This window comes from Mus caroli, unplaced genomic scaffold, assembly GCF_978045245.1.
Source record: "Mus caroli unplaced genomic scaffold, Mus_caroli_1 scaffold_17, whole genome shotgun sequence".
NCBI lineage: Eukaryota > Metazoa > Chordata > Mammalia > Rodentia > Muridae > Mus > Mus caroli.
In genome coordinates, this window is record NW_028227272.1 from 93667090 (window position 1) to 93680014 (window position 12925).

At 43.7% G+C, this 12925-nt stretch overlaps 1 protein-coding gene across 2 annotated transcripts in view; it reads right to left on the minus strand.

Moving 5' to 3' along the window:
- Dscam (DS cell adhesion molecule) overlaps positions 1-12925 on the minus strand; it is a 580573-nt gene that overhangs the window by 35073 nt on the left and 532575 nt on the right. For both annotated transcript variants that reach the window (XM_085832094.1, XM_021184771.3), the window contains exon 28: positions 3422-3452. In XM_085832094.1, coding sequence (XP_085688220.1) covers positions 3422-3452 — 31 coding nt within the window. The remainder of the gene's footprint in view (positions 1-3421; positions 3453-12925) is intronic.

Sequence of the window (12925 nt, forward strand, 5' to 3'; positions counted from 1 at the left end):
CTCAATAAGTATTAAATGTGTCAGGTTATCTTGTGTGACAGGCTATAAACTTAGTAACCTTAGTCCCAAAGACTTTGCCGTGGTTGATAACCTTCCTGGTCTCAAGGGCTAAGCTCCAACTAAGGTGTTTCATGATATTAATATTTATGGCCATGCTTGGGTTTTCTATTGTTTAACATACAAAGGATGATCCTCAAAACCTATTACCATTGGTCATTATAGTCACAGGAAAACTTTAAACAATGTAATTAGTAGAAACCTATTTGCAACCTAGAGGACTCTGTTTTTTAAATGTGGAAGCAAAATGACAATATAAGATTACATAGCACAGGTCTCGGCTGAACGGGTTAGCTATCAAAATATGACCTCTGACCAGCCATTCGACATTTTGCCACTGTTTGATTAAAACAGCAGCGGCAGGGAAAGCAGAGGGAACTTTATAAGACACTGTCTTCCTGTTTCATCCTGTGAGTTTGTTACCACTATGATTCTTCAATTTCTTATATGAGTGTGTGTATAAATGTGTGTCTGTATCTATGAGTGGGTATATACATGTGTGTGTCTGTGTATATGAGTGTGTATCTGTGTGTATGATTGCATGTGTATGAATGTGTGTAAGCATGTATGAATGTGCCTATGTATAAGTGTATATCTGTGTCTATGAGTGTGTATGTACAAGTATATGTGTTTGAGTATCTGAGTGTGGTTTTGTATCTATGAGTGTATATTCATGCATATGCATGAGTGTGTGTGTGAGTGTGTATAGGTGTTAGTGCATATATGACTGTCTGTGTATGAGTGTGAATATATGTATACATGTCTGTGTATAAGTGTGTATGAATGAGTATATTTATGAATGTCTGTTTCAGTGAGGGTCTGTGTGTGTGTGTGTGTGTGTGTGTGTGTGTGTGAGAGAGAGAGAGAGAGAGAGAGAGAGAGAGAGAGAGAGAGAGAGAGAGAGAGAGAGAGAGAGAGAGAGAGGTTAGGGAGAACTAGTGAGAACTAGTGGAGATGTACTTGTCCCAAATATGAACAAATGTCTCTGAGGTACAAAATAACTTCAGACAGACAAGGTCATATCTGGTTGTGACATCTGGATGGACATTTTGAGGTTGTATATACAGAGGCATGAACAAGAAAAGACAAGGAAATTTAAATGTGGTTTGAGTTTTCTCTAGCACTGGCTCTCATATTGACTCTGGTCCTTGGGCAAAGATGTAAGTTGGTAGCTCCTCAGAGCAAGGCATTTTCCCCTTGGGACACTGGTAAGCAAGCATGTTCTTCTTTTTCTTTTCTCTCCGTGTGCATGTGTGTGTGTGTGTTATATACTAATACATGAATGTGCCTGTGTATGTACACAGAGAGGCCAGAGGTTGATGACAGGGAATCTTTTACTTCCCACCTTACTTTTCTGAGCCTGGAACTACCACAGCAGGGAGGCTAGCTGGCCAGCAAAGCCCTGGTATCTGATTGTCTCCATCCTTTAGCACCTGGGTTATAGATCCCTATGACTTTTTTGTGGGTGCTGAGAATCCAAACTTGGACCCTGGAGCTTATAAGGTAAGCTTGTTATCCCCTGAGCTATTGTCCCAGCCCAGGTCTTTGTTTGTTTATTTGTTTGTTTGTTTGTTTTCTCGTCTTGCTGAAACAAATGGAAAAAAAAATCTTATTTCAGCATAGTAACTTCACTGTCTCTCCTTCCCAGCCAATTCCACCGATTGGAAATACTTTTCCCAATACTGTTGTTCTTTGGAGGAAAGCCAAAACTAGCAATAGGAAATGGTAGTGGTTGCTAGTTTTAATGTTTTTAACATCAGTTGATAGCCAACGGGTAAGACCATGATCTACTCCCGTCCAACACGGTCTTTCAATGCTGCTACCTGCCTATCTGCCTTACCAATGCTTTCTAAGATCTTACTCTGGGGCTAGTGGGGGAAGGCTATGTAAGCATGTATTCTGGGTCTCAGGAAAGGCAAAACTCAGATCATTCTTACCCAGCAGAAAACATAGTCCATGGTTTCACATCCTTCAAGCACAGGTGTGAGTTATGGACGGGGGACCTAGAGGGCATTGGGATAGCTACTAATGGGAAGGAGGGACTGGAAAATCCACACAGCAAAGGGACACCATCCCACAATTGTCTGCAGTTTTTCAGGAAGCTGACAGGCCCTACTGGGGGCCTGATTAGCAAAATGGCCCTGGTAAGGGGCAGCTGAGGTAAACAGTGGTCACACCTGTCTAAAGAGGCACTAAGAAGAGCTCCAGGCAGCTCTCACCACGTACACAGTTGCCTACTTACATGGCAGGGCTTTTTGCAAGAGCAGCCAGAAAAATCAAACTGTATGGGAGATTACCTCATTCTAAATGTCAATTAATTCATAGTTTTCAAGCCTACATCATAAAATTTGTTCTGCTGAGTCAGTTAGTCATTATAAGTCAAGTGGCTTTTGCTTCTTCACCTTTTAGACGCTTTATCATATCCGACAAATCCAGAGGAGCCCGGATACAACATATGGGGCTGCAAAGAATGCCTCTTAGTTGCTTAGTAAACAAATGTGGATTTCCAGATGAGCATGGCCTTGGGGGATTTTATGCAGATTTGTGTAATCTCCTACATATGTCTGATGCTTTCTGATTAGAACTCCATCCTGAGGTAGATGTTCTGAGGGAACTTAGATTTGTTTGCCTTTCACCCAAGACTCTTGCAGCCATCTGTCCATTGGATAAATTCGTTGATGTGTGAAAAGAACTTCAAATTCAACACGACCCACACAGGCCCTGGGCTCTGATAAATAACAGTTCTCAACCTCAACCACCAAAGAATCAAAATGTCTATATTCTGCCTCTATTCTCCTATTCTTGGCATAGGACATCAATATTCTTCTAACTATGTCACCCAACGTTTCAGAGTTATTCTAGATTCCAGCTATATTAGTGCTTTATCTGGGATGCACACAGGTTTAAGACACATCTCCAACAATGCCTCTGAGAAACAATCTTGGCACAGCAATGGTACCTGACCTCTTTCTCTGCTGCTAAAGGTACTGGTAGTTTAGAACATGGACTCCTTGTGAATAACACTGGCAGCTTTACATGTGTAGATGAAGAAGATACATCCTTGTCTTCTCCCAAGCAAGGCAACATAAAATGGTGACCCCATGTCCCCTACAAGGGGTCCTGATGGTTTTCTTTTTTCTAGACCCTTATCTTATGGCATGGCATACACAAAAACAGTCATTTGTTGTCTGTGTAGCCAATCACACATCCCATGAATGTTTTGGAATATAAATGAAGACTACATGCTGAAATGAGAACATGTTACTAACCTCAGATTATCCTTATCATTAAGAAGTAATCAAAGCAAATTAGAACTGTCTTTTGACACATAATGCCCAGGGAACAGTGAGTGTCATGTTCTTACCTCATGAGCATTTCAGCTAAACTCTTTGCATCTGGGGAAGAGAAAACTGATATTAGTATAAGATCAATAACTCATAATCAACATTTACTTAGAAGAAATCAACTCATTATAACCAGCCCTCCAGTTACATGGCAAGCCATTTCAACTGCAATTGTTTACCAGGGTTGCACTAATGACCAGGGGATTTGCGGTTCCTTATTTCTTCTACATGGGACTCTTTTATGGGTTTTATTTATAACAGAAAGATGCATTAGTATCCCGCAGCCATAAAATTGCAGACATCTATTAAAGTTTTTATTACAAACTATTTGTTTGTCACTTCTAGAAAACCCCAGTTTTATTTTTCAACAGTCAGAAAAATTAACATTTGGGAAAAAGTCATTTATGGAGAACAAACCCACTCTTTCCATTACCCAGGAATAACACGTACGTGACTTAGGTCCAATCTGGATCACATTAGAGCGGCTTTAGTGTAGAGCTCTGTGGCCCCCAGGTTGGTCACTGAGTTTTACAAGCTTGGATGTTTTATTTTAAACTCAGAAATAAAGCTTTATTGTACACCCCCTGCTCCCCTGCCGGCCAGGACACTGTTTATGGAGACCTGGTTATCACCCCTGACACAAGGAAACAAATCTCAAAATACTGTAGGACAGATCTACTTATTTGGTAACACTATTTAGAGATGCTCGCTTCCCTTAAAATATGATTTATGCTTTTTTACACATTCAATCCTGGCAAAAGTGAAGTTTCCTTTCCTGGAACACTGAAACCTTTTTTTTTTTTTCCTTTTAATTTCTTTCTTTGCTCTAAGACTTCATGTTAGGGATCCTGCTCAAGGAGCAGAAGTTTCTGGAAATGAATTTATTTAATGGTGTGTGGCTCCATACTGAAGGAACACCTATGTAGGGACATTTCCACCTCCTTCTCTGGGGCTGTGATTTGCCTGTTATGTCTCATGTGTGGGGAGACATAGAGACAACCTCAGGTCAATTTCTCAGCACCTGGAACCCCAAAGACCAGAAAGCTTGTTCTAGAAGCCACCAGGTCATGCCTATTCCCGTTGGCAGCCTCAACATGGTGCACAGATGGGTTCAGTCTAGAAGACAAAACTGGCCCCCTCTCTTCCACCCACATGGAGAAACACAGGAAGCAAAATAGCACTGAATCTCTCAGCTCGTGTCTTTATATTTGTCTGCGAAGATGAAGTAAATAGCCCGAGTCTCTTCTCTTCCTGAATGATTTAACACGTACAAAGTAAATATATCTATGGAATGCCAGAAGCTGGGATTAATTAGCTCCATGAAACACCCAACAGGGGCTAGTACAATATGCTAAGAAAGAGGACCAAACTTAACAGAGTAAACACTTGTCTTCAACTTACACTGGGCTCGTAAGTCTGAGATACCCAACCCCTACACTTGGCCATATACTGTGTCTTTGCTTCAGGTCAGCCTCAGCACTCCCTGGGGGCTTCTCAGGATGATGGATAGGTGTTTCGGGCTCCACAAAGGACAATAGAATTCCCAAGTGTTCATCTAACTGCAGAGGCCTTGACTGACCTCTTTCTCAGGCTCAGATCACTTCAGGATTTAGCTCCAAAGCCATGTCAGTCAACCCTGCCTATATCTACCTTTGAGAACAGATGTCTTCCTTCTGTTTGAGCTACCATGCCATGCTTCCAACTCAGCTGATAATTTGAGGGAAGTTGTGCTAGTTGGAATTCCTTCTTTCTACAAGCTCCCTGGAACTAAGCTGAGTAGTTTGGAGTTTGGATGGCCTGAGTAGGGTAGCATGACTCTGGAGCATGCTCTAAGGATCTGTATCATACTATGCTTCTTAGGAGTGCAGGTTAAGCCCCTCTTAGTATCACTATGTGGCATTTAGAGATGAGGAGAGTGAGTTGTGAATATGTCCAGTGGCGAGAGGTCTGTCCAGTGTTTACAGCACGGACAATTTCTCTGCTGTTTTAGTGGTCCTTGATACCTGGAGCAGAATGAGAGTCAGACCCTGATGGGTACCAAGGAACAGGCACCTGGCCTCAGCAGGGTAAGGAAAATTATCTAAGGATAGCGGTGTATCAGGATGGGCCAATCTCAGGAGCTAGGGAGACTGATCTATTTAGAAAAGACCTAGAACTTGAGGGGTTAGAATTGGTGGGCCATGCACTCCACAGAAAATTTACAGGCACTGGAATAATGTGTGTGTTCAGGAAAGGACAGCTCTGTTTTACTCAATAGAGAGTTCGCTTGCATGGTGATGGATGAGGGTGGCCCCAACATCATAGAGGTGACTAGTGTGGTCTGAAAGCTGTTACCTGGCTAAGATGAGGGAGACGCTGCTTGCAAACATGGTGGTAGAGGGTGGAGGGAGGACAAACCCCAGCATTCATCATGTCTCTTACTCAGAAGGTTTAGACAGGAAGTTGGGTACAATGTTTTGCTACCAGCTTCCTACAGGGGGTCCAGGTGAGAACCTTGTGAGCACTGGGTTAAGGATTCCAGTGGTTTGGGGTTGCAAATGATAGTGTTATGTGATGTTGCCTTTGGAGATAAATTGCAAAGAAAGAATCAGAGCTCTACCAGTTGTGGTAGGGTGGGGGCTGCACGGAAATCAGAGAAAGGCTAGAATTGGGGTGCACAGGATGAGACCAGAGTCTGGTAGGATATGGAGAGCTGGGGGACCTGTTTTAAAGCTAGAAGGTGTTAGGTGGGGCTGTTTAGAGGGGGGCTAAGAGTCACATTAGGGAGGGACCTGAGCAGAGATGAGGCTTGGAGCATTGTTCACGTTCACATAGGGAGGGGTAAAGAGCTGGAGGCACGTCTCAGACATGCTTTCATTTAGGGGAAGGAGTGTTTCTGGAGCAAGTGAGTACATTTTAATAGTTCTGGAATATAGGATCTTTAACGGTGATGGAAGCTTTCAATTAGCTTCCTTAATGAAATTTAGGATCCTTTCCCTCGGGCCTCAGGCAGCTATCGCAATATGTGCTACCTTTAGGGGGTCCAGAGCTGGGGTTGTGGGCCACCACAGTAGCTGTCCGCTGCCGCTTTACACTAAATGCCCCTTAAGTTCAACACACCCAGAGTGAGTCGCTCTCCCCCTGCCACACATATTCTCATAGAGCTTTATGTTGTTGTTGTTTTTTTTTTTTTCCAGCTCAGACACCAACACTAGGTGACCCCTGCTCCAAGCTGGGCTTTCCATGCCCTAAAGCAGCACCAGAAGGACACTTGACATGCACTGTGCTTCCCTGGGTCACCCTTGCGATGGATGCTCTCAAAGGGACCCCATGCCGAGGAGCTCTTCAGCACAGAGTTGCTCAATGGGAGCTTCCATGTTGACTCTAACACATTTTCCATTCCACACTGCCCCCCCAAGCCCCCCCCCCCCCCGCCCAACTTGCAACTTCTCCAAGTTCTTCCTGTTCCGAAGCTATGGGTTCTCTCTGCTCCCTCCTGGATTCGGCAGCAATTGACACCACAGCTCTTCTAGTTGCCTACAGCTGAATCTTCCTGTGCCTACCCGTTTAAATACCTATATTCTTTTTCTTCTTCTTCCTCTTTATCTCTTGGGTACAGCCCAGTCCTTAAGTAGGGAAGTGGCCCAGAGACTTTTTCAGGGCACTCTTTTGTTGCTGTTTTGAGATAGGGTCTTGCTATATGGCCCAGGCTTGGTTCAGACTCCTGATCTTGCCTTGGGCCTTTCCAGTGCTGGGATCCCAGGTGGGTACCCTCTCACCTGGCTTTCTGAACATACAGCTTTCCCCTCTGGTACTACAATTCTTGATGCACTTTCTACCTATCCATAGTGATGGGACCATCAGGATCCATCATCCACAAGCCACTCAGATGGTATCACCACTCCTGTGTCTGGGTTGAGTGTTCCCTTCTTGAGTTTAAATGATCTAAAATTCTCAAGTACTTCTCAGAGGGCCTGGTTTCTACTTAATTTCCTACTTAGGACTCTCTTTTATGAAAGGCTTGGGATTTCATAGTGTCCTTTATTCAACCAGCCTGAGTACAGACACTGGCAGGATTTTTAATTTTTTTTTTATTCTCTTCCTACACACTTATGAGAGTACCATATCCATTACTGGAGTTGAAAATGACTTTTTACAACTTCTATAGAAGACTTTACAGTTCTACTGGTTGAATTTTATCTTCTTGGCTGCAGCCTTTCAAAGTCTCATGATCTATGGATTCTTCTTTCTGATTCCTGCCTTCATTCCCACCTGTGTGAACCTCGTACCACAGTTTGCTTTGCCTTTCACAGGGCTCATCACAACTTGCTTATCAATCAGCCCTGTCAAAACAGAGTGGGTCTGCCCAGACCTCTGCTGACTCCTTTCTTAAGCTTACATTAACTTACTTCAAACTAGAAGGCTCTGAATTAATTAATTTTTGAATGGGTGAATACTGCCTATCACCTAGCATCTCTCATTGGCCTTTGATTAGTCTAAGGTTATCCACAAAAACTTGGGGATTATGTGTGGGAAGATTTTTGCTTTGAAACTTCAAATGGTCTCAGAACTGGAAGCCTGTGGTGACCCTGATTCCTGATCTTTTCAGTGGCAGGAGTGGGGAGTCTTCAGTGAAATATCATAGATTAATTGATGTCTATATTTTGCTCATTGTCTTTTGGGACATGTTTTATGTCAACTCTAGAAAACCAACTCCCTCCCCACAACCTTGCCTACTGCAAAGGTTTGGGGAAAAAAATAGCAAGCTAATCAGGGCTCCGGTAATTGTTAAACATTTTGAGCTTTCCCTGTCTCTGTCTCATCTCATTTGATTTCCTTCTTTCCTTCCCTTTTAATTCCCTTCCCTCCCTCCATTTCCTCCTTTTTATAATCCCTGGTCCTGCTGTTCTGGTTCAAATAGCTCTCCTCCTGCCGCACACCAGAAGAGCAGATGTTGAGTGGCTTTCCTTCCACCTGCCATCTGTTCTGTGAGAACATCACCCAGAGCTCAGCTCTTCCTGCTCAAACACAGCCAAGCAGGCCTGGGCATAGTTTTCTACATTTTCACATATTGCAGACATAGACATAGACTGGGTGACATATCTCCTGAAGTCCGTGGCCACTTCTGCACACTCCTCTTGTCTCCTCTCCTATTCTGTTGGGTAAGGAGTGATAGAGAAAGTCCACCAGGCTGGTCTGGCAACAGAGTATTTTCCAGCTCCCAAATGATACAGGGAAGACTAGAAGATGATGACAGAGATCACGGTGACCAGGTGTCATGGGTCATCTGCTTGTGGGGAACAGTTTCATGTGTGTGATGTGGTGGAGAACTATGAGGGTCTGGCAGTAGGCAGGGAGCCATGTGGCTGAGCATATGATACTGGCTGGCTTCCAAGTAGTCAATGGCAAAAGTACTCTGGGAGAGGTATGGTAGATATTCAAGTCACAAATTATATATCAACGTGTCAATAAAATTAGGGATCATATGACAGAGAGTGATGAGGTAAAAAATGAATTAACCCAGGGTTTTTGAAGGTGGGAATGACATTTATTATATGCCTTTGATAGCATGCTCACTTCTTCTGACTCCATGAGTCATTAAAACCTTACTTGTGCTTATCCTGACAGCCTGTCTCTTATTTGAATATATTTGCATATGCCAAGTTTCTTGGGAGGATGGGGGTTGGAACAGTGACCTGGGCTCTCTTCTCCCCTTTTCCCAATGTTACTTTGGAAACATTTATCTTTCCAGCCTTTAGTTTTTAAGTCTACAATATGGACAATGCAAAGCTCACACCCTATCAGGTTCCCCCTGGTGCTGAGAGACTAAAACAGGACTATGGGAGCTCGTTCTAGAGGTATGCAGTTCTGACAGTCTAGGAGAGCTATACCAGGTGCTTCAGGAACATCACAGCTTGGTCTTGTTCAGTATTTACATATTAAATACTGAGGACCATTGCTCTCCTCCTGGTTCTGCAAATATGTGAAAGTGTACACCAGTGGGTGTGTATAGTGTCATGGAGTGCTCCATCCAGGCCCTTGCCTACAACCTAGCAAGGCTTTCTTACAAGGCTAAGCAGCTTTAAAAACATATAAATGGTTCAGAGAGAGAGAGAGAGACAGAGAGACAGAGAGACAGAGAGACAGAGAGACAGAGACAGAGAGAGAGAGACAGAGAGAGAGAGACAGAGAGAGACAGAGAGAGACAGAGACAGAGAGACAGAGAGAGAGACAGAGAGACAGACAGACAGACACACAGACACACACAGAGAGAGACATACAGATACACACACACACACACACACACACACACACACACACAGAGTGCTGGCATTCATAGTCTCAGGTCTATGTTTGCTCATCTAAAGCTCTTGAGGAAAATGGCATGTGCTTAGACTAATCTCTGCTGTGAAGTCACCTGTACACCCCAAGAGCAAAAAAGGAAACCATCTATGGACAACAGATCCCACTTTGATGCTCCCCTCACCAAAAGCTTCTATCTGAAGGCTCCCCACTGTCAGCCCCACTTCTCTCTGAGACGGGAAAGGATATTATAAAGCAGCTATTTTTTGCAATGGCTGTAAACCTGCATTTAGGGTTTTTTTTTTTAAACAAGATCCCAGCCAGAACTTTCAATCACCTGCATGCTTGCATGGGAGAAGATTTTAAAGCTGAGGAGAAATAAATGTCCTCAGAGACAGACATCCATGCTCGTGACCCAAGAAAATTGGAAGAGCAAACAAGGACAGGGCAGAGCACCCTGGCAAGCCAGGCAAAGCTCCAGAGACAGCCGGGCATTCACAGTGCCTGCCCTAGACTGCCCATTCTTGTGTCCAGCTCACCAGCTGCCCTTGCTCCACCTCCATCTCATCCCACAGCCCACTTGTTCTGCACAACCTCACACAGAAACTCAGCTCTACCCGTTTCTGCTCTGACAACTGTAGGGAAGAGAAGAGAAAGAAAGGGAAAGGATAGGAGGCAGGGGGTGGAGTGAAGGAAGAGAGGCTGAAAGAAGAGAGAGAAGGAAGGACTGGAGGAAGACAGAAGATAAAACAAAAGTTTTCATAGTAAAGGATCCTGATTGTGTGTGTGTGTGTGTGTACACGTGAATGTGTGCCCTGAGTGCTAGCTCTAAGGTACAGGTACATGTATGCATGTGTGTGCACGTGTGTGCACATGTGTGCATGTGTGTACATGTACGATGAGGCTTGAAGAAGCTCTTAGGGTTTGCTTCTCAGTCACTATTCATCTGTCCATCATTTTCTCTTGAGGTCTGGTTTTTCACGGGCTGGAGCTTGACCAGAAGGGTGGCTGTTCACTGAGCCCCAGGAATCTGCCTGTTCCCACCTCCGCAGTGCCAGGATTATTGTCATTTTTTTTTTAAAAATGTAGCATCTGGGGATCCAACTGGGGTCCCCATGCTTCTGAAGTGGGTACTGAACTGAACATCCCTCAGTCCTGATGCTGTATTTTTCAACCACTGTTTATTGGCTTGGCATTGAGCCTCCAGAAGCTAACCACCTCTGTGTTCTTTCTCTTTCCTGGGGGTTCTGCACTCCAGTGTGGGGGCATATTTATCTTCCCTCCTTCCTCAAGTGTAAGTGCCAGCGTGCTCTGAGGTTCACATTCCTGGCTGAGCTTAGTAGAGTTCAAGTCGCTTTTTGGTTTTAGAAATGGGGAAAACTTTTGGTTGTTTACAGAGGAGAAACAAGTCAGGAGAGTTAAGAAAATGGAAAGGATTTCCCACAACCCCCCCCCCCCCCCCCAGAGTCTTTCCCCTGTAAACCACGAGCCCAGATTCTCTTGGGAAATGGCCACCCGGCACTGGTCAGTTTGGAAATAATTGTTTATTTTGAATCATGTTTGAAATCATGACTATCTTTTGTTTTAAGGGGAGAAGGGTATTTTGTTAGAGAAATGGGGTCAGATTGCTACAAGGCAAATGGATCACTATGCTTATCTTACTTGAGATAGAGTTCTTGTCTTGGCACTGCCAGTTGACCCTTGCTTCGAGGCACCAGAACAGGCTTTCAGTCCTTTGGGAAAACCCCTCCTAAAGGACACAGCTTTTACCGATATTGGAGTAGAGCACTAGACTTGGGGATCAAATTTTTATTAGGTTGGGGCTGCTGGGTCCAGCTGGTGACTCATTTGTAGTTCAAAGTATCAAGAAGTTGGGGGAAACCAGGGCATCATTAAAAGCAAGATGCAGCTTTCTGAAGTCCTGAATAAGGATATAGATTTTTAAAAAAAATCTAGTACTTGAAGACTATTTAGAAGGTCGCTCTGCTCTAAATTTAGTCAGTCCTCAGGAAGGGAGAATATAGGCTGGCGGAGCTGCTCCAGTCCCACTTTCTTTCATGTTGCTTTTGCATAAAAGAATATTACCTTGTACTCTCCGACTAGGTTGTTCCTCTACACAGCATGGGGTGGCATTTGTGTAAATATTTTAGTTGTGTCCAACTTCAGACAGTACCACTAAAGAAGGGTCTGAACTTGGCCTCGCATAACCTTAAGCATATCTACCAGGTACTCTATTTTTTCCTTATTCAAATTGCTTACCCCATTTTTGATCCTGCTAAGAGGATGCAGCGTACCATGTGTTCCTAGAAATGGTGACCTTATTTGGGGCAATTCTCCCCACTAATTCTGTAAACCTATGGGAACTTGTTTGAATGTAGGCACAGGACCTAGGTCTTATGGGAGGCAGCTTTTAATTGAAGGGCATTATTAATGAAGTCTGAGGGTTAATAGACATTCATGACTTCAAACCTTGGCTTCAGACCTCCCTGAGTTGGATATGTTTTATGCTATTAATAGACATTTCAAGGGGGTAGGTGGCTTGTAGGTCTCTCTGAGGACTGGTCTGGTATTCCATGATTCTTTCTATGTGCCCATAACTTATTCTGTCTTTTAAGACAGCACTTCTCAGGGTTACAGAGAGATGAGTATGTCCTCTAATGTAACCCTTGATCTAGCACTTCCAGAGGATCACGATCTACAGCTCTGGATGGGATCTTAGGGATCTTCTGATTCCTAGGATCTTGTCAAACTTGTGTGATCAAAAATAATGAGTAATAATAAAATGCTGCTATTTTTTTTAAACATTATATGTGGCCCATGGTAGACAACCACTAGTAGTTTGCTAAATTAAATCCATCTCAGAAAGTGGTGGGGCTCTCCTCTTCTGTCAGACTCTTCATTTTAGAAGCCTTTATCATGTGCCTATAAAATGCAAGAGTGTTGGTACCCTTGTGCTCTTCTCTTGAATTCTTTGCTCCTTAGCATCTCATGAGACTACATCCTGTCTCTCTTGTTGCTTCCCTGTAGAAACTTTCCTAATGGCTTTTCCTTTTCTTCTACACAAAGGTAACAAAACCACTTCAGCGAGTGAGATCCTCAGTGGTGGTAGATTGCTCCCCTTAGAGGTCCAACTACAAACCACCCGTCTAGACATAGAGATACTAGCAATAAAATGTTAATCCCAGAATCTTCCCTGGACATAGCCTTGCAAAGCTACAACGAAAGGGCCAAGGGACTGGTGA